Genomic DNA, 21281 nt, shown 5'->3' with positions numbered 1-21281 from the left:
CAAACAGGAAGAGATATGCTCTCTTCTCACCCGCGTCCCTGTGAGCGGGCTCCTCTGCCCCACCCAGAAGTGCTGGCTTCCGGCAAACAAGGTCCCCATTTCTGTTCTTGGAGATGCCCAGTGGACACAGAGAGTCAGCACACCCGTGTGGCTCCAGGTAAAGGCAGAGTTGCTCTGAAGCACTGCTGAAGCACCAGCCTTTCTTCTGATCTGACCTTTCTCTCCAGGGTGCAGAGCAAAGCCCAAAGCCTTTAATCATTGGCCCAGAAGAAGATTATGACCCGGGTTATTTCAACAACGAGGTAATGGCTTCCTGGTTTTCTCCCCTTGTCATTCTCACCACCGTTGTTGGGGAGATGGGACGGTGGCCGCCCTGGTGAACCCTAAGAGGCAGTGGGACCCAGGCCACAGCAGGCGGGATGCTTCCTCTGTGCCCCTCAGTCGTCCCTGTTCTTCTGCCTTCCAGAGTGACATCATATTCCAGGATCTTGAGAAACTTAAATCCCGGCCAGCTCACTTGGGCGTTTTTCTGCGGTACATCTTCTCTCAAGCTGACCCCAGCCCGCTGGTGAGTCTGTGTCGGTCTTGATAGAGTGTCCACTTGAGACCAGCAGGGAGAAGCTCCAGCACCCAGCCTTGCTCACTGGACATTGTAAGGCAGCTGCTGAGGCACTGGCAGTTGTCTCCGACAGAGACTGAATAGAAAAGATGTTACCTGGGTAGAAGGGATCTTCCTGATAATCACCTTGGTCAGATGAGGAGCAGGAAGAGCCAGGCCAGGAACGTATCCCTCCTCAGCTCAGAGATAGGCTTTCTAGAGCTTTTGAAGGATGCTAGATGCAACTGACTCTGGGTAGTTGAGAGTGGCAGAATACTATGTTACTACAGAAAGCTTGGCCAGGTGACAAGGCACTGAAGGGTCTTAGATCTGCAGGTGATGACAGAAGGGATGTGGGGAACAGAGGCCAGTCTGCCTAGGGACATAGCTTAGAGCTGGCGGCCTGCCTGCTCCTTGAACGGGAAGGGAGAGGAAGGAGAAAGCGGGGTTTGTTCTTCAGGGGCTGGTTTTCCCTTCTCAGGATACTGCTCTTTAAAAAAAGTCAGAATCAGTATCCACAGGTATTTGTTCTGCTGTCTCAGGAGCTTTCCTTGATTGAAAACATGCTTGTCACAAAGAGAAATAAAATAGGGACCTTAGAGAACAATGTATTAAAAAAATTAGAGAACACTAGACTGTGTTGAAAGTGTGTGGGTGGGTGTGGGCGTATGTGGGAGTGCAAGGCTGAGTGTCCTTGAAGTATTGATTTCTGAGTCACTCGCTTTAGCACTGACGTTTTGCATGCATGGGTATGGGGTTGTCTGTCGTGGTATGGTTGTGAGCCTGTGGGATGGTTAGCGTCTTTCCCAGTGGAGGCTGAAGCTGCATTCTACCCAGCAGGTGTAAGAGGCACCTGTCAGTGTGCCAGCAACAATCATGCCTCGACACTGTTGCTTGTCCCCATGCCAGGGCTGGGAGGTGAAATCGCTGCTTGGAGGAGCAGCAACCACTCTAACCCCTTTCGTCTCCTCTTAGCTTTTTTACTTGTGTGCAGAAGTTTATCAGCAGACAAACCCCAAGGAGTCACGAAGCTTGGGAAAGGACATCTGGAATATTTTCCTAGAGAAAAATGCGGTAAGACCATCACACATTGGAATGAATATGTTCACTGTCCTCCAATTGTTCATCAATTTGCTCGAGTGGGCACCAGTAATGTCTCACAACAAATTGTGAGTCTTCTTACTGTTTTGGGCATATCGAATACGTCACAGGTAGCTTGCCAGGCTTTCCTTTGCAGGCAAGATATTCTCAGTAGCTTGCTGGGCTCTCTGAGAGGGACGGAGGAATCAAACCCAGGTTGGCCGCGTGCAAGGCAAACGCCCTACCCGCTGTGCTATCGCTCCAGCCCAGATAGAATATATACAAGTTTATTTTCTTTGAACTTCTTAGAGGCCTGGCACCTGAGTTCGATCCCAGGTACCTCACACTCACCCCCAAGCACCGCTGCAGTAGGCCTGGCTGGCCCCCAGCACTGCTGCTCAAGCCATGCCTTAACCCCAGGCTCAAGCATTGACCTTGTCCAGCCCACATGGTCAGGCCAGGTACCTTTGGGAGTTGTCCCCGAGTGCCCTGAGCACCTCCTGGGAGGGCTCCTTCTCCCAAACAATATAATATTCTGCCATTTGCTCCAGTGAGTTCTTGAGTAAGATGATTGGACTGGGGCCAGAGGGCGAGCTCAAGAGGGCCGAGCACGGGTTTTGCATGAGGAGCCCAAGTTCAGCTCCCCTAAGCACCAGAGTGTGACTCAAAAAAAAAAGAAGAAAGTGGGGTGCTGAAGAGACAGTACTAGGAGTAAAGCCTGGGTGCCTTGCACACAGTGCTGACCCAGGTTCAATCCCAAGCACCATGAGGAATGATCATGGTGGCATGGGTGAATGGAAGTGAACACTGGAGAAGGGACGGGTGTTGGAACATTGTACACCTGGAACTCAATCATGAATAACTATTTTTTTTTCTTTTTGGGTCACACCCGGCAGTGCACAGGGGTTACTCCTGGCTCATGCACTTAGGAATTACTCCTGGTGGTGCTCAGGGGAACCATATGGGATGCTGGGAATTAAACCCGGGTTGGCCGTGTGCAAGGCGAACACCCTACCTGCAGTGCTCCAGCCCCATAACTTTTTTAATTCACGGTGATTCCATTAAAAAAAAAAGTGCTCTCTGAGCACAGAGCCTAGTGTTGCCCTTAAATAGTGCTGGGTATGGCCTGAGCCACTCCACTGCCCGACCCCCAAGAAAGAAGAAAGCTGTCAGTCACTCCTGTTGTTATGGGGTACCCTTGACCCCAGCCATCAGGAACTCAGGACACAAAATCCAGACCCTGTGTCACCTAGATGGCTCCATTTTCCCTTAGAAATAAGGGGAGGTCCATTTGACCCAGCTATACCACTCCTGGGAATATATCCCAGAGAGGCAAAAATGTGTAGCCGAAGTGACATCTGCACTTGTTTGTTCATTGCAGCACTCTTTACAGTAGCCAGAAACTGGAAGAGACCTGAGTGCCCAAGAACAGATGACTGGTTAAAGAAACTTTGGTACATCTACACAATGGAGTACTATGTAGCTCTTAGAAAAGATGAAGTCATGAACTTTACATACAAGTGGTACAATATGGAAAGTATCATGCTAAGCGAAATGAGTCAAAGAGAGGGATAGACATAGAAAGATTGTATTCATCTGGGGGGGATATAAGATAACAAAATAGGAGATTAATACCCAAGAATAGCTGAGATCAACACCAGGAGGACTACTCCATAGCTTAGAGGCCAGCCGGGTATTCTAGGGGAAAGGACAGTTCAGATAGAAAAGGGAACACCAAATGGAGGGTGTTTGGAGGATCCTCCCAGGAGGGGAGATGCAGGTTGAAAGTAGACTGGACTGAACATGTTTGCCACTCAATGCCTCTTTTGCTGATCACAACACCCAAAAGGAGAGAGAGAACAAAAGGGAATGCCCTGCCACAGTGGCGGGGGGGATGTGGGGGGATGGGGAGGGGAGGGATATTATCCTGGTGGTGGAAAATGGGCACTGGTGGAGGGATGGGTATTTGATCATGGTATGACCGAAACCCAAGCACAAAAATTTGTAAATCTACAACTGTACCTCATGGTGTTTCACTAATAATAATAAAAAAAAAAAAAAGAAATAGGGGAGGTCGATCAGAGCAATTGTACAGCAGGTAAGGCACTTGCCTTGCATGCGGCTAACCCGGGTTTGATCCCCAGCACCCCATGTGGTCCCCTGAGCACTGCCAGTAGTAACCCCTGAATATCACCAGATGTGACCCAAAACAAGCAAACCAAAAAAAGGTAAGGGGAAGGGCAGACTCTAACCTCACCTACTCAGTTAACACCTGCCCGCTCTGGGGAATATCTGTTTCACGTGCCCTGATGTCCAAGAGCACAGGCTCAACCACAGAGTTTATTCATCGGGTGCCCCGGCCCAGTAGTCTACTCTGCGGGAGAGAGGGCCCTGTCCCAGCGCATGTCCCTGTCTCCTCCAAAATCACCCTAACCACCTTTGCCTTCTCTGTTGCAGCCTCTGAGAGTGAAGATCCCAGAGATGTTGCAGGCTGAAATCGGTGAGTTGGCTCATTGGTTCCATCTTGTCCTTGGTCCTCCAAAGGTTCCAAGGACAGAGGGGACATAATCCCTGTATTTGGGGAGTTCCTTCGGAAGTCCTCCGTGTTGACCGTGAGCAAGCCTGGGGCGGAGGGGCACAACACTTTAGGAGGCATGGGGTCACTCTGCCAGCCCACCTTCACTTGGCCCTCATTCTGCTCATCTGGACTTAACTGGAGATTCCTCGTCCAGTAAACAATTAGAATCCTCTGGGTAACTTTTCTAAAGCTACAAAACTGAACCAGAGAGCTTGGTCACAGGCTATGCATGCAGGAGACCCCAGGTCTGATTTCCGACACTGGATATGGTGCCCTGGGCTCCTGCACACTGCCAGGTGTGACCCCAAAACCAAAATAAGTGAGAACTGCCGAGCCCAGGGCCTTTATCCCACCTTGAGGACCCTGTGCTCTCAGGGCTTTCTCAGGCCCTGTGTCAGTCTTGAGTCTGAGTCGGGGAGCTAAGGGAGGGTAAGGAGGGAGGAGGTCTGCTGAGAAGGTGCTCACAGGTGCTCACGGCTATCAGCCTGAGGGCCAGGAAGGCCAAACACACAGCACAGGGAACTTGGGCAGAGCATTAGGGAGCCAACCACACCCAGGCACCTCGATGCAGGACAGGCCAGCCCCCCAGCTTCTGTTGAGAGCTGAGGCCTTTCCCAGCCTGTGAGCTGGCTCTGGGGCAGAAGGAGAAGGCAGACTGAGGTAGTGTATCTTGTGAGATCAAGCAGTCTCATAATTGCAGGACACAGTGACAAGAAGAGCTTTACTGTTTTCACCCTTCGTAAAGCATAGAACATCCGGAAGTAGGCTTAGTTTTCCCTTTCTTGGGATCCTGCATTCAGGATGGACCTGGGGCTGCCTACCTCCTTTGGCTAAGAGGAGGCCGGAAAGCCAGCCCCCTTGCCCGGCCCATCAGAGCCGAACTAGAGATGCTCCAGCCACCCCCATGTCACCCCCCCCCATCTCTGTCTTCTCTTTGCCACCCATACAGATTTGCGCCTGCGCAGTGGTGAAGATGTGCGCGCCTTTTTCTGTGATGCCCAAGAGGCAGCCATGCCGGAGATCCAGGAGCAGATCCTCGACTACAGGTTGCCCACCTTCTGGTGTCCGGCCGGTCCCCCTCACTGCGGGGACTGTGGCTCTGGGTGCGTTGGCTGCACTTTCCTGGGCTGCACGAGAGCCTCTGTGTACATTTGTTTCTCTCTGGCTCAGAACAAAGCGCACTCTGGGACTGGGCAGCCTGTACGGTGAGAACGACCTGCTGGAACTGGACGGTGACCCCCTCCGAGAGCGCCACGTGGCCGAGAAGCAGCTGGCTGCCCTGGGGGATATTCTGTGAGTGTCCGGTCCCTCCCCTCCCCGTTCCCCAGCTCAACACGCTGACAGGGCTTTGGGGTCTGATTGTCAGTGTCTTCCCCTCTCCCACTTCTGGTGTGATTCTCCTTCTCCCGTGGCGGCAGATGGGTCCTGCCTTCCGGTGTGTATCCCGGGACTCCTGTTGCTAATTGGGTGGTTTTCGGCAAACCATTGGCTAGGGAACTCAGTAAGAAACAGCGTCTTGCCCTCCTCCCCTCCCGATCCTGCTCACAGTTGCTCCTAATAGGAGCGTGAGGGCCACGTCATGCGTCTCCAGTGTCCAGAGCTCCTTCAGGAGACAGAGAGGACTGATGGGAGACTGACACGTTAGTTCTGGTGACTTCAGACATGGGCCTCTCTTAGCACATCTGCTCGGACTGTTTTCCAGTCTCATTTTCTGAAGTGAGGATGTTGTAGGGCTGCGTCCAGGCTTGTGAGTGGGCTTGCCCCAGCACTGCTTCTCTCCTAAGTAGGCGTGACCCCAGTCTCATCTCTTAGGACAGAAGTCGGACTAGACCTCCTCCAGTGCCTCAGCAGATATCTGAACTCACCCGTCACTTGTGGAGTCCTTGCAGTGTGATAAACACTGTTGTAGGCTACTGGGGTGCATTCGTAACCCGGGCTCTCTTGGGGCCTGGACTGGAGTTTGTGTTAACAATAGTAAGAGAAAGCAGGGTATGGCAAATTGCATGAACCCTGTGTCTGTGTTGTGGCTCAGTGGTAAAGCTTATGCCTTGTATACCTGAGGCTCTGAGATCAATCCTTGGCACTGCATTAACATAAACTGGAACCAGTGAGATAGTACAGGGGTTAAGGCACTTGGCTTTGCACGCAGTGGTCCCTGGTTCAGTTTCTAGCACTCCATCCAGACACCCAAGCTCCATCAGGAGTAATCCCTGAACATCACTAGATGTGGCCCAAAAAACAAAAACGTGTTAAAATTTTTAAGTGGTGGGGCTGGAGCAATGGTACAGCGGGTAGGGCGTTTGCCTTGCACATGGCCGACCGGGTTTGATTCCCAGCATCCCATATGGTTCCCCGAGCACCACCAGGAGTAATTCCTGAATGCAAAGCCAAGAGTAACCCCTGTGCATCACAGGGTGTGACCCAAAAAGAAAAAAAAAAGTAAAAAGTCAAGTAGTGAGAGGGAAAATAGTGCAGGCAAAGGGCAGGGGTAGGGGAGGGCGGGGGCGAGTGCACCGGGGTGAGTGGACTGCAAATTTAAATAGAATGACCAGGATAAGCCTCATCCAGAGAATCGCTCGGTCAGGGTGAGCTCCTTGAAGGTACCTGGGGGTCCGCATCCCAGACAGGAATAACCGGGCAAGGTGAGTGCATGTTGGATTCATGTGAGGAACAGCTAAAAGCAGAGTGACCCACGTGGATGGAGCACCGCGCGTGGAGGCTATGGGCATCAGTGCCTGTCACCTCATCATGCTCAGTGACTGACTGGGGAGCCCTTGGGGCAGTGAGAGGTTAGCTTCGGCTCAGGACCGTATGAGGGCTGAGGGATCAAACCCGTCATCTGCGTGTAAGGCAAGTGCCCTGCCCACTAGACTCTCTCTCTTCAGCCCTTGAGAATTGTTTTGGCAGTAGAACCAACAGAAAGATTTCCTAAAACTTGAGACTGGAGTATACCAGAAGCCTCGGTTTAGCTGGGGGTATGCCTCAGCAGTTGAACGTTTGCCTGCCTGAGGTTTAGATTAGATTCCCAGCACAAGCACAGGAAAATGCCATGGTTTTACTAAAGCACGAGGGTTTCAAGGAGCCTTCCTGGGTAGAAAATTTGTCTCAGGAAGCCAGAGCAATAGTGCAGCAGATAAGGCACTTGTCATGCACGTGGCTGACCCGGGTCAAACACCCTGCACCCCATATGATCCTCTGAGCACCACCAGGTGTGGCCCGAAAACCAATAAAAAAGAAAATCCATCTGTTTTTGGCATGTTCTGGATTTTTTTTTTGGGGGGGGGGGTCACACCCAGTGATGCTCCGGAGTTATCCTGGCTCTGCACTCGGGAATTACTTGTGGCAGTGCATGGAGGACCTTCTGGAATGCCGGGAATCGAACCCATGTCGCCTGCTTGCAAGGCAAAATGCCCTACCCACTATACTATCACTCTGGCCCCCTGTTCTGGATGTTTGTAGGCCAAACATACCTGGTGATGCTCAAGGCTAACTCATGTCTGTGCACTCAGGGTCACTCTTGGCTGGCTTGGGGTGGGTGGGGGGGAACCATATGGGGTGCTGGAGATTGAACCTGGGTCAGCTGCATGCAAGGCCAGTGCCCTACCCACTGTACTATCTCTCCAGCCCATATGTCACTGGGGTGGCACAGGAAAGCCAGGCTCTGAACTTCAATCCCAGGTCTTTCTAGCCTACATTTCCTTCTCAGTCAGAGAATGGCAGGACTCTGCAGGAGCAGAGGCTGAGATGGTCAGCGCCCCAGAACACTCTAGCATTAATGACCACACCGCAACTCACTCACAGCAGCTTCTGCTTAAGGCGGTGAAGCTTCTGTCTTAGTAAACAGTGCTTCAGCAGCTAGTCACTCGTGGATTATTTTGAGAATCAGGTGGTTGCATGTGGAGATCGCTGGTGTAGGTCCCAGCCTGTAGTCGTGTTCACAGATCCTATGGCCTTTACCCTTTGCCTCCTCCACAGCTGTTTCTTCAAGTCAGGCCTCAGGTCTCTATGTCTCCTCTCCCACAGCCTCGTCCTCCTAACATACACCCTGGTGGGCTCAGGAGGAACCTCTCCCTCCATAATAGCTTCCAAGTCCAAAGCAGGCAGGAATCTGTCCCTTTTCCTGCATGCCAAGAATTGGCTGATTGGGGCTGGAGTGATAGCACAGTGGGTAGGGCATTTGCCGCACGTGACTGACCCGGGTTCAAAACCCAGCATTCCTTATGTTACCTCGAGCACCACCAAGAGTAATTCCTGAGTGCAGAGCCAGGAGTAACCCCTGTGCAATGCCGGGTGTCACCCAAAAAGCAGGAAAAAAAAAAAGAATTAGCTGCTTCCTGCCCTCCAGGATGCATGCTCTTACCCACCAGGGCGCAGACCTGCTCAGAGCTGAGATCCAGAAATTGAGTCTGGCACTGTCTCCCCCGCCCCCAGCAGAGGACGCATGGTCCTTGCCATTGAGAACAGGCAGGTGCCTCTGCTGTGGGGTCCGTGTCATCTCTCCCTCTCTTCTGTTCCAGGTCCAAATACGAAGAAGAGAGGAGGTGAGTGGCGGAGCTGTGGTGCAGGTTCAGGGCAGGAAGGGGTGCAACTGAGATGTGGAGTTTCGTGGCTCTGCTGGTCCCTGGGAGGGGTCTCCCTGCCTGGCCACCCCACACATTGTGTACATTCAGTTTCCTGGTGTCTAGAGCACAACAGATAGGAGGTCGCTCACCATTGTGAAGGGAGCTGGCCACTGTCACTCCTGGCAGTCCCAGCCCAGTCTCTTCTTTGACACCCAAAGGAACAGCCCAGGCTGTACCTGTGTGTGAGGTCCCTCTTACAGGGAGCTGCCCTTATTCATGCCTTGGTGCCTGGCCTCTGTTTTGTTTCTATTGTTTTGTTCTGTTTGGGTTTTGGGGGTTTTTTATGTGTTTTTTTTTTGTTTTGGTGTGTGTGTGTGTGTGTGTGTGTGTGTGTGTGTGTGTGTGTGTGTGTGTGTTTTTGGCCCCCCTCCTCACGTGCCCTTATATCCCAGCAGCGAATGTGCTTTGCCTGGACATCCACAGACTAAGTAAGGGAGAGTAGATGGGGTTAACGGTCTGGTTCAAAGGAGAGGAAAGCCGGGCTGAAGCATTTGCTGCACAGCATCAGCAAAGTGGCTCATCTATCTGCTGAATTAAGAGCCAAATGGATTTGTGAGCAGAGCTCTGGACAGTCTCATCCATGGCCGTTGGAAGCCCCTTGACAACTCCCTTCCGTCTCTTCCTCTCCCCGAGGGAGTAGCAGGTCTTCTTTCCCAGTGCCCCTCCTATTGTGTGTGCTGGAGGGGATTAGCCATGAGCCCCCGTGCACCCAGCTGCTCTGCTCGGGACTGGTTGGCCTGCACTTTAAAAAAACTGGCACACACAGACCACCGACCCCCCATTAGGAGAAATTCAGCTTAGGGATGTGACTCAGCTCTTGGACTCACCAGCTCACCGCCCCCACCCCCATCCTTCTTACAGCGCCCCCATGGACTTTGCCCTCAGCACCTACATGAGCCACGCTGGGATCCGACTTCGAGATGTTCGGCCTTCCAGCACCGCCGAAAAGGTCCCGTCTGCTCCTGACAAGGACAAGTGGCTGCCCTTCTTTCCCAAGACCAAAAAGGTGACAGCTCATGCCGTCCGCTGCGGTGTCCCCGCTCTGTGGCCTTCTCTCTCTCATCCTGACACTTTCTGAATGCGGGGGCCATCACACCCTTCCTCCAGACTGGGTGGACCCACTGGCTCGGGGCCAGCAGGGGCTCCTCTCCGGTTCTTTGCTTAGAGCAGTCTTAGGGGCCTGGGTACGGGGACCTTCTTCAGATCCCAGTATCTTGTCTCAACAGGGCAGCAACTCCAAGAAGGAAAAGGATGCCCTGGAGGACAAGAAGCGAAACCCCATCCTCAAGTACATCGGGAAACCCAAAAGCTCTTCCCAAAGCAGTGAGTGTTTGGGGGGCAACGACCTCAGGCAGACACCTTGGCCCCTCACAGTTCAGCACATTGGCAGGTGGGCTTCCTGTGTCTTGGGAGCTATCTCGAAGGTACAGGTGACTGCCTCGGTTCCATGGAGCCTTACGGGAAGCCACAAAAGAGCACCTGAGTGTGGGAACTGGGCGAGGGTAGCTGCCGTGTGGAGGAGTGATCCCCAGGGCAGAGGTTGCTCTAGTCACCACTAATGCCCTTTTGCTTTTGACCGTGGGCTCTCTGGGCTGTGGGGTCCTACATCAGAAACTCTTAAGGGCTCCGGAGGAGCTTGAACCTGTCTTAAGTTAGGTGGGTGCAGAGCAGATTTGGGGTGCAAAGGACCCACTGATGCACTCGGTAACCCAAAACTTGGTCCCAGTGTTGGGATCCTCCAGCTGTATCTAGACATTGCTTCTGGCCTCCCATCAGCACCGAAGATTCCAATCTTAGTGGATTCTGGAAGGCCCTTAGGGTTGAGCTGCATTTTCTGAAATTGAGGCCGAGGGGAAGGGAGGAAGGAAGGGATTCTTCTAGATCAACCCTGGCCTTGCCAGTACCTTTTCTTTTTCCAGCTTGATGTGATTTTTATTTTGACTCTTGAAACATTAACTTGACTTTTCATCTTTCCATGGTTTACTTTTGGCTTTGTTGTGTTTTGTTTTGTCTTAGCATTTCATAATCCCTTGTCCCCTGTGGAAGGTAAAAGGACCATTTTCTTTGGGTTTTTCTTTGCATTAGTCTTGAGTTTCCGTTTCCCAGATCCTCTCTTCCCCACTTCCCTTTTCCTCCTCACCTCCTGCCCTGTCCCTTTCCCTCCTTTTCCTCACCATCTCTCCCATGTTTCACCTGGTTGCTAGAACTGCTCCAGGACACAGATCACTCCCAGGAGGTCCAGAGGTGCCTCCTCTGCCCCTGGCGGTCACCCTGGCCAAGGTCTTCCTCATTCCTTATGTCCCCTCTCCTGGTGGGCTACACAAACGTGGCATCTCTCTCCCCAAGGGGACCTCACACATTGTAATATCCAGCACCAGTTCTTAAAATGACACTGAACTTCTCCTCTCTGAAGGGGATAGGAGATTTTTTTTTCCCTTTTCTTCCAATAAATCCCAGGTCACTAGCAGTTTTTTTCTTGCAGATGTTTTTCTTTCTTTCACCTCCTGTGCTTTTCATTGTGGCATCTCCACCTGCTTTGACTCACCAGCACTGCTGTTTCAGTAATGAAAAACCGTGGCCACATAGATAGTACAGAGGGGAAGATGCTTGCCTTGCATGCAGCAACCCTGGTTCAGTCGGAGGCACTCCAAGCATCTTCTGAGCTCACCAGGAATGCCACAGGGAGGCTGTGTGCTGTGTCAGTAGGAGAGAGAGTACACACCATCTCTTTGAGCCAAGCTTCTGTTTGATGTTCTAAAACTCCCAGGACAAGCCAGAGAGTGAGCTCAGTGGGCTGAGTGCATGTATCGCATGCTAGAGGTTTGGCTCTGTCTCTGAGCCCCTGTGGGAATGATGCCCCTGACACAGAGCCAGGAGTGGTCCCCAGGTGCCTCCAGGCGTGCTCCCGCCCCATTTAAAAAAAAAGAAAAGAAATTGAAGTTGCCAGGACACCAGGCAAATCTTAATCCATGTTAAAGACCAAACACCTGCCAGAGCCTTAAAAAAAAATTTTTTTAATAAACCTCAGTTGGGGGCTGGAGTGATAGTACAATAGGCAGAGCATTTCCCTTGCACGCCACCGACCCAGGTTCAATTCCCAGCATCCCATGTGGTCCCCTGAGCACCACAAGGAGTAATTCCTGAGTGCAAAGCCAGGAGTAACCCCTGTGCATCGCCAGGTGTGACCCAAAAGGCAAAATAAATAAATAAACCTCAATTTTGGAGAATTATAACCACTAGGGCCATTAGCTTTTGGGACAATTTATTGGTGATAGTAACAATATTTGCCTTTGGAGCTGGAGCGATAGTGCAGTGGGTCAGGCACTTGGTTTTGCATGTGGCCAACCTGGATTTGTTTCCTGGAACCATATATGGTCCCGTGAGCCCCACCAAGAGTGACCCCTGAGTGGAGAGCCAGGATTGAGCCCTGAGCGCTGCCAGATGTGGCCCAAACACCAAACAAAAGCAGCAACAACTATATCTATAGATAGATAGATGAACCTTTGTTTTCTTTATCATTCAGAAAATAGAGGAAGAAGAGCAAAGCTTTTCTGTGAAATTTTGCAGTTTTTAAAAATGAGTTTCTTGGGGCTAGGGCGATAGCACAGCAGGTAGGGCATTGCCTTGCACGTCCAACCCAGGTTCAATTCCCAGCATCCTATATGGTCCCCTACGCACCGCCAGGAGTAATTTCTGAGTGCAGAGTCAGGAGTAACCCCTGTGCATCGCTGGTGTGACCCAAAAAGGGAAAAAAAATCATAAGTTTCTTTCCACCTGTTTCCCTGTTGCTCTTCGTTACCGTTAACAGATCTTACCGGATCTGGCCACACTTGGGCCTTGTCACAGCCCGAATATCACAAGACAATACATGTGCCCTAAAGACAGTCCCACTGAGCCCCTGGGAGTGGCAGCACTGGACCAAGCTTGGTGGCTTTTGGTTTTTGCACAGCTCTGCCTCCTGAGCCCCACAGTTAAACCGAGACCCACCTACACCATGAGGCAGGGGGCCAGCAGATTTCTGACCACAAGTGGGAGTGAGGGGCAGCCGCCTCTTAACACTTACCAACCACCCATTGTGTCCACCTGCCAACCAGGCCGTTGGCTTTTGCACGTGCACAGTCAGAAGCTGAGCAGACAGAGCCCAACATCAGGATAGGGCCAAGTCCCCAGGGGTATTTCTGTAGCCTCCACACCACTGCACGGCCAAGCTGAATAACCTTTCCGGCCCCCGCTGCAGGCCACAGACCTCGGGCTGGGCTGCTCAGCTTTGCAGGTGACAACCACTGAACCTGACCTGGGTTTCCTCCCCGCAGCCCACATGTCTTCACACCTACCTTTTCACTTTCCACCGTGCCTACTCTGTTTCTCTGAACAGGAATAGCTTTTTTTGATCCTAGCTTTGAGAAAGAACTGGACTCGGAATGTCAAGAGTGTTCTTTCTGTTAGAGGGGGGTGGGGGTGGTCCTCAGGAAGGAGAGTCTATGACAGTGCGGGAACTGAACTCTTGAGAGTGATAGAAACTTGGAAAATGTTGGGTCGAATTTGGTGATGTGGGCAAGTCACTTGTGGTTTTGTCCTCGTCTCATTTTGTAACCTTTGGCTCCTGGGGGAAACATGGTTTTCAAGCACGAGAGAGAGTCACTGCAATGCGGAACAAGGGAGGCAACAGAAATTGTTGTAGAAAATGTATTTCCAGACCCTCTCATTTCAGCACGTGAGAAGGGCATGGAGCCTTGGGACGGCACAGTGACTGTGCCACGCGCGTGTCCATGGAAAAGCCTAGGCTAGAACCACATCCCCCCTCCTCCGTCCATGCTGTTCTCGTCGTGCTTGCTCGCTGCTCTCTCTTCTGGGCTCTGGGGGAAGCGCAGGGGCCCCAAGGCATCCACCCCATGTGGAAAGCAGAGTCCCCGCCACTCTCCTTTCCTTTCAGTCAAGCCTGGCAACGTGAGGAACATCATCCAGCACTTCGAGAACAACCAGCAGTATGATGCCCCGGAACCAGGCACCCAGCGGCTCTCCACGGGCAGCTTCCCTGAGGACCTGCTAGAGAGTGACAGGTAGTGGGGACTGTGGGGGTAGGGGCTGCTGTCATTCTGGCTCCCTTGCCCCGCTGCTCCAGAACCTTCCCGCCTCCTACCCCCGGGGCTGCAGGTGTTTCCTTTGGATTCCCCCTCTGACATCTCAGAAATTCTCCTTTCTGGGGGCTGGAGCAATAGCACAGCGGGCAGAGCATTTGCCTTACATGCGGCCAACGTGGGTTCAATTCCCAGCATCCCATATGGTCCCCTGAGCACTACCAGGAGTAATTCTTGAGTGCAGAGCCAGGAGTAATTAACCCCTGTGCATCGCTGGGTGTAACCCAAAAAGAAAAAAAAAATTATTTCTGGGAGGACTGCATCTCCGTCCAAGAAATGAGCTAAGCAGCACTGAGCTGCCAGTCAGGAAGCGCTTCCTGACGCAGCTACAGAAGAAGACAAGTAGGGGAAGGAGGAGGGCAGGCAGACTGTTCTCTCTTCCGGTAAGGAGGAGAGCTGGAGCTAAGGGTCAGTGGAGGTTTGTTTTTGAGCCACACCCTGTGGTGCGTGGCGGGGCCTGAAGTGCACTCATTGGGGGCTGCTTTAGAGGCAGGCAGTATAAGCATCTGTGCCTAACCCAGCAGAAATGCAGACCCTTCTCTAGGCGTCAGAGAGAGAGTATAGCAGGCAGGACCCTCTCCTTGCACACAACCACCCTGGGTTTGATTCCCAGCCCCACATAGGGTCTCCTTACTCCGCCAGGGGTAATCTGTAAGCATCACTGGGGTTGCCGCCCCCCCCCCCACCCCCCCGAAAAAAGGAGAAGAAAGAACCTCATCTTGCAGTGAAACTACTCTAGGACTTGTTCTAGACTGTTGTGACCTCAGTCAAGTCACGTCTTGTTTCTCCAGCCCACACTTCGGGTGAAAGTTGCTCATAGACGCAAACGTGCTTCTCGTTCCTTCCGTCACCCTGGAGGCGTGTAACTGTGGACTGGTGTGTGCAGAGATAATTCTTGTGTACACTGAGCCGGACTCCCAGTGACTCAGGATATAGTCACCTTTCTCCTCTCTCCGAAATAAGGGATGGTCAAACATTCCAGCTTAATAGTAAGCCTTATAAATGTAATGCAGATTACAAATTGATGCCATAGCGAGATTAAGGGGAAATGAAGGTAGGTTTACACAGGTTAGGTTTACACTCCGTTCTGGGTCATTTATTTTGGATACTGCAGGATATGATTGCTGTGGCGTGTATGTGCTTACAGATATACCAGATCTGAGACTATATCAGCCTTTTGAGAAAACATTTGAGAGCATTTGCAGAGGAACATTCTTGAAGCCCTCAAAAACCCTCTCCTGGGGCAAGGTTCTGCAGGACTCAAAAAGAGTCCCCTCAGGGCTGGAGCGATAGCACAGTGGGTAGGGCATTTGCCTTGCACGCGGCCGACCCAGGTTCGATTCCCAGCGTCCCATATGGTCCCCCGAGCACCGCCAGGAGTAATTCCTGAGTGCATGAACCAGGAGTAACTCCTGTGCATCGCCAGGTGTGACCCAAAAAGGGGGGGAAAAAAAGAGTACCCTCACAGGAGAAAAAAAAGAGTCCCCTCATCTCAGAGACACATGGGGCCCAGCAGAGCAGACAGAGGCTGGCCCACCTGTCCTTAGAGGGCGCTGGGTACAGCAGCTCTCCTGAGAGGGGAAAAGAAGCCCATCCCTGTAGGAGAGCTGCACCTCAGCAGCAAGCAGCACCCTAGAATGTGGCTGTGGAGATTGCTCAGCCCTGGGCCTCAAGCAGAGTCCAGTGAGGGACTGGCAGTTGTGGGCATCTGGACCCGAGTCAGACTCAGCTCTTCCCGGGTTCCCGTCCTGCTGGGTCTGGGCTGAGGACGGGAATGGGGGTGGCTACGCAGGGCTCTTCCGACCTGGCCCTGTGCACTTGGGCCAAAGTCCACATCACTGAGTGCCCCGAGGGCCCACGGGTGAGAGGTGGCTGGGACCTTGAACCCAGAGTGCCCTTCTCTGCCCCCCCCAGTGCTCGTGCCGAGATCCGTCTGGGCCGCTCAGAAAGCCTCAAGGGCCGGGAGGAGATGAAACGGTCCCGGAAGGCAGAGAATGTGCCACGGTCCCGCAGCGACGTGGACATGGACGCCGCAGCCGAGGCCGCCCGCCTGCACCAGTCAGCATCGTCCTCCGCCTCCAGCCTCTCAGCTAGGTGGGCAGCGCCCAGTGCTCCCTGCAGAGCCCTGTACAGGTGCAGGGCCATGTGGCTGAGGGGACCCCTCTCTCCGCAGGTCTCTGGAGAACCCAACCCCTCCCTTCACCCCCAAAATGGGTCGCAGGTGAGTGCTGGGCTGCGCCTGTGTCCTGCTGTGCTCGCTGATACCCCCATATCATGTTGTCCCTGGCGAGATACATACAGGTGGGCAGCAGACGCTGAACTGCCTGTTTTCCTCAGGAGCATCGAGTCCCCCAGCTTGGGGTTCTGCGCAGATGGCCTCCTCCCTCACCTTCTGGAGGATGACCTTGGCCAACTCTCTGACCTGGAGCCAGAGCTAGATGCCCAGAACTGGCAGCATACAGTGGGCAAGGACGTGGTGGCCAGCCTGAGCCAGAGGGAGGTGGACCGGCAGGAGGTCATCAATGGTGAGGAGACTCTGCCCCCCCATTTCTATGGAGACCATCCAGGAGCACCCCAAGCCCCCAGTCGCATGAGGCAGAAGGGAGGGGAGAGAACAGGACCCAGGAGCTGCCTAGTCCACTGCAGTCATTGGTCCTGGCCCTCGCATGAAAGTCACGGCCAGAACCCAGCCCTCCTGTCCCTCGAAAGTCACATGGATTGGGGATCGGGATGGTGACTGGACACACGCTCACCTGTTTTCTATGCGTTCCCCTCCCCCCCCCAGAGCTGATGGTGACCGAGGCTTCCCATTTGCGGACACTCCGGGTCCTGGACCTGATCTTCTACCAGCGGATGCGGAAGGAGAACCTCCTGCCCCGCGAGGAGCTGGCGCGGCTCTTCCCCAACCTGCCCGAGCTCATTGAGATCCACAGTGAGGAGCTCCCCCAACCCCTAGCCCCAGCCTGCAAGGTTCTGTTCTAGCGCCCACCACCCCCGCCCCAGGCGGTCACCCTCTCCAGTCCTACCCCAAATGCTGGTCGCTGCCGGGGCACCTGCTTTCAGCGCTGCTGCTGCGCCCCAGCCTCGGGGCATTACAGGTCTATCAGCACGCGGCCCCGGGCACCATCTCTCTCCTCTTTGTCTCAGACTCCTGGTGTGAAGCCATGAGGAGGCTCCGGGAGGAGGGCCCCATCATCAGAGAAGTCGGGGACCTCATGCTGGCTCGGGTATGCCTGCTGGGAGGGAGGGGTTGGGGGCACGGGGGCCCCTGTCGTGGGCGGTGCTGACCGACCCCCCCCCACCGCCGGGTCCTGTCCACTGTGCCTGTGCAGTTTGATGGGCCTGCCCGCGAGGAGCTGCAGCAGGTGGCCGCCCGGTTCTGCTCCTCCCAGTCCATCGCCCTGGAGCTGATCAAGACCCGACAGCGCAAGGAGAGCCGGTTCCAACTCTTCATGCAGGTGTGTCCTCGCGGCCCAGATCGACCCTAGCCCGGTCCAGTAGGGGGCAAGAGAAGGCCACATGCACCCCACACCTCCTGTGGGGTGCACCCCCTGCATCCTCCCCCCATGGCATGTCATCGCTGACACGGACACGCACCCACCCCAGCAAAGCTCCAGCTGCCCAGATGCACTTATGCCACCTCCCAAGCCCACCCCACCTGGCCCATTCCACCATCTCCCTTTGTGACCCTCCTGCCCCTTCCCTACATATTGAAGGAGCAAGCAGCGACCACCACAAGCATGTCCACACCCGCCTTGACCTTGGACCCATTGGCCAGTGCCCAGCCACAGACTAGCATCCCCCTGTCTGTGTCTCCCGATGTGTAGGAGGCCGAGAGCCACCCTCAGTGCCGGCGGCTGCAGCTGCGGGACCTCATCATCTCCGAGATGCAGCGACTCACCAAGTACCCGCTGCTGCTGGAGAGCATCATCAAGCACACAGAGGGTAGGCGCCAGCGGGCTGTCACTCACCCCCTCCCACCATCTCATCATCCCGCACCCAGGCCAGGCCCATGGGCTTTGCCCCCTGACCCATAGCCCCCCTGCCAGTGCTCAGTGTAGTGCAGGACAAATAGAACCATATATGGGGACTGTTGGGGGGTGGCCAGGCTGAATTCAGAAGTTGGCCCAGGTCACTGTGTCTGCTTGGAGCATTTTCAGCCCCTTGGAATTGTCAGTGTGGAGACCTCAGAAACCTCCGACTCGTGGGAACAGGCCTTGTTGCTCTCAGCCAGTCTGTGGAGCTGGCCATGTGTGGCCCAGAGCAGACAGTCTCAGAATGCCCATCACTGCAGAGCAAGGCCTCTCGCCCCACACCACCCCCTGGCCTGTTTGGCAGGTGGCAGCTCCGAGCACGAGAAGCTGTGCCGGGCACGGGATCAGTGCCGGGCCATTCTCAAGTATGTGAATGAAGCCGTGAAGCAGACGGAGAACCGGCACCAACTGGAGAGCTACCAGAAGCGCCTGGACACCACCTCGCTGGAGAGGGCCAGCAATCCCCTGGCTGCAGAGTTCAAGGTGGGAGTAGAGACCACAGCTCGCGGGAGTCACCCCGGGCTTCTGCTGGCCTGTGACCCTGGAGCTCGGGCCACATGCGCCTTCCTTGCCAGTAGCAGCCCTCCTCCCTGGCAGGGGCCACGGCCCCACCCCGCAGAGATCAACATTCACTCTCAGCCTGGGAGGGCAAGGGGCGGCAGCCTGAAGGTGGAGGTGAGGCCCATTTGGAAGGGAGTGAAGCCACATGGGTGGGCTGGTGCCGCAAAGGACAGTCAGGGACATGGGGGTGGGGCGGGGGCAGACACAAATCCAGGCAAAGCCATAGGCAGAGCCCCTGCACCTCACCCAGCAATGCTCATGGGTCTGCACTCAGGAATTAACCCCTGGTGGTGCTTGGGGGACTGTATGGAATACCAGGAGTCACCAAACCCGGGTCAGCTGCAAGCAAGGCAAATGCCTTACCTGCTGTACTATCACTTCCCACGGATGTTTTTCGGTTTTATTTTTGGGCCACACCCAGTGGTGCAGAAGGCTGACTCCTGTCACTGTACTCAAGAATTACTCCTGGCAGGGCTCGGGGAAACCATACTGGGTGCTGGAAATCAAACTCGAGTTGGCCACATGCAGGGCGAACACCCTCCTTACTATACTAACACTCCAGCCACATAAACAAGCCGTGTGACTCTCCTTGACAGAGCCTGGACTTGACCACCAGAAGGATGATCCATGAGGGGCCCCTGACCTGGAGAATCAGCAAGGACAAGACCTTAGGTGTGTGCCCAGGCGGTATCTATGGGGGTCGCAGTGCCCAGGCTCTTCCCTCTGGAATCCAGGAAGGGGCGGGCGGGGCAGGGAAAGGTGACAGGAGCTGGGCATTCCCCTGGGTGTCTAGTGCAGCGCAGGAGCAAGGGCCGGGGGAGCCATCAGATTCGAGACTTCCATGGGCGCAGGAAGGGCCACTGGGCATCAGGGAGCACTCAGTGCCCGCCTGCCCGCCCACAGACCTCCACGTGCTGCTGCTGGAGGACCTCCTGGTGCTGCTGCAGAAGCAGGACGAGAAGCTGCTGCTCAAGTGCCACGGCAAGAGCGCCGCGGGCGCCGCCGACAGCAAGCAGACCTTCAGCCCGGTGCTCAAGCTCAACGCTGTGCTCATCCGCTCTGTGGCCACAGGTGGGCCACGGGCTCTGCTGTGGAGAGAGGTGGCCCGGCTGGGCCAGGTCAGGGGCAGTAGGCAGGTGGGTGGGGCGTCCGGACAGTAAGAGGCTGCTTGTGGCCAGGGATGGAAAACCGCGTGTACAGGACAGGGCTCTGCAGTGGTCTGGCCGCAGTCCTCTGGGCTCCTGCCCCATCTGTACAGGTGTGACGCCAACCTACCTCCTGGGGAATCCTAGAGGATGAGGGACCTGGAAGTTGTCAGACTCCCAGGTGTCCTGTGTACGCTGCCCTCGGAGCTGTGAGAGACGGGAGTGGGGGAGGGGAGGGGTGGTTACACAGGGGGCCGGGGCCTACAGGCACCTCGGCCTCCCAGAACAGAGCCCCCCTGCCCTCTTTCCTACAGACAAGCGGGCCTTCTTCATCATCTGCACCTCCGAGCTGGGGCCCCCGCAGATCTATGAGCTGGTGGCACTGACATCTTCAGACAAGAACACGTGAGGATTGAGCGAGGGTCACACGTTACTGCTAGGCCCATGGACATGGGGCAGTGGTGGCAGAAAGGGGGCCAGGGCAGACAGTGCTGTCAGGTTTGTCCCCAGGCATCCACGGCTTTGTCACTGCGATGCTCCCTCCTTTGCCCCACCTGAACGTAAAAGGTGCGTCTCAGGGCCCCAGACGGGAGTGGGCAGAAGATGTTGGGTCCCTCCCAGCATCTTACTATCCCCAGCACCGCCAGGAACCAGCCCCCACACAGAGCTGGGATAGCCACACGCCCACGCCCACCCCCCCCCAGAAACGTGCCTTCTCTTAGATCCTTGACTCCATGACCTTGGCCCCAGCTCACTCTGCACCGTCCCCTCCTTAGGAGCAGGACCGGCTGTTTGTAGATACAGTGTGGGGAGTGCTCCCTCTGGGAGAGGGATCTTGAGAACAACCAGAAGAACGCTTTCCTTTCTGTTCCTGGGCAGTGCTCAGGGCTGACTTCTAGCTCTGAGCTCAGGGTTCACTCCTGGTGGACTCGGGAGACTCTGTTGTTCTGGAGACCAAAACCAGGGTGACTGCATGTAAGGCAAGCGCCTTCTTTGCTCTGCCATCACTCATGTAGCCCTGACCCCATAAGTAGAGCCTAGACAGAGCCCACAGCGGGTTGGGGAGCTGCAGGTGGCAGACCCCAAGGAGCAGCCGTCAGAACAGAGGAGAAAACTGCGGGGCCCAGGGTCAGCGATGGCCGGGCACTGGGCCGCGGTCTCATTTCCAGGTGCTCTCTGTCCTGCGAGCCACAGGTGGATGGAGCTCCTGGAGGAGGCCGTGCGGCAGGCCACCCGGCACCCTGCAGCCACCCCTGCGCCAGCCCGCCCCGCAGCCCCAAGCGCCCAGGAGCCCGCTCGCCAGAGCCCCACGACCAGCAGGTACGCCTCCCCCTCGGGTTTTATGCTGCTGCTGCACTCCTCACCCCTGGGGAGACTCCACACCTTCCCCTGAAACCTCCCTCCCTGTCTGCTTTCCCAACACCCCACTTCCGTTGGGGAAGGGTGAGGACCAGTGGGATCAGGGCCAGCACCCCTTCCTCTCTCGCCCACTGGCTGCATCAGGCCCGTCACGCCTCTGCCTTGG

The 21281-nt window shown here is 54.9% G+C and overlaps 1 protein-coding gene across 4 annotated transcripts in view; it reads left to right on the top strand.

Annotated features, from left to right (window-relative positions):
* Window positions 1–21281, top strand: part of ARHGEF11 (Rho guanine nucleotide exchange factor 11) — a 106596-nt gene that overhangs the window by 80594 nt on the left and 4721 nt on the right. For all 4 annotated transcript variants that reach the window (XM_056123813.1, XM_056123812.1, XM_056123811.1 and 1 more), the window contains 22 exons: window positions 228–302; window positions 467–568; window positions 1574–1672; window positions 4136–4178; window positions 5206–5302; window positions 5427–5549; window positions 8774–8797; window positions 9740–9884; window positions 10105–10201; window positions 13812–13938; window positions 15931–16110; window positions 16190–16237; window positions 16354–16541; window positions 16802–16948; window positions 17164–17243; window positions 17349–17474; window positions 17844–17961; window positions 18355–18533; window positions 19208–19283; window positions 19515–19682; window positions 20071–20161; window positions 20951–21076. In XM_056123813.1, coding sequence (XP_055979788.1) covers window positions 228–302; window positions 467–568; window positions 1574–1672; window positions 4136–4178; window positions 5206–5302; window positions 5427–5549; window positions 8774–8797; window positions 9740–9884; window positions 10105–10201; window positions 13812–13938; window positions 15931–16110; window positions 16190–16237; window positions 16354–16541; window positions 16802–16948; window positions 17164–17243; window positions 17349–17474; window positions 17844–17961; window positions 18355–18533; window positions 19208–19283; window positions 19515–19682; window positions 20071–20161; window positions 20951–21076 — 2459 coding nt within the window. The remainder of the gene's footprint in view (window positions 1–227; window positions 303–466; window positions 569–1573; window positions 1673–4135; window positions 4179–5205; window positions 5303–5426; window positions 5550–8773; window positions 8798–9739; window positions 9885–10104; window positions 10202–13811; window positions 13939–15930; window positions 16111–16189; window positions 16238–16353; window positions 16542–16801; window positions 16949–17163; window positions 17244–17348; window positions 17475–17843; window positions 17962–18354; window positions 18534–19207; window positions 19284–19514; window positions 19683–20070; window positions 20162–20950; window positions 21077–21281) is intronic.

This window comes from Sorex fumeus, unplaced genomic scaffold (genome assembly GCF_029834395.1).
Source record: "Sorex fumeus unplaced genomic scaffold, SorFum_2.1 ptg000047l, whole genome shotgun sequence".
NCBI classification, from domain to species: Eukaryota; Metazoa; Chordata; class Mammalia; order Eulipotyphla; family Soricidae; genus Sorex; species Sorex fumeus.
Note: the sequence above shows the minus strand (reverse complement) of the source record. Positions and strands in the feature narration are given on the sequence as shown.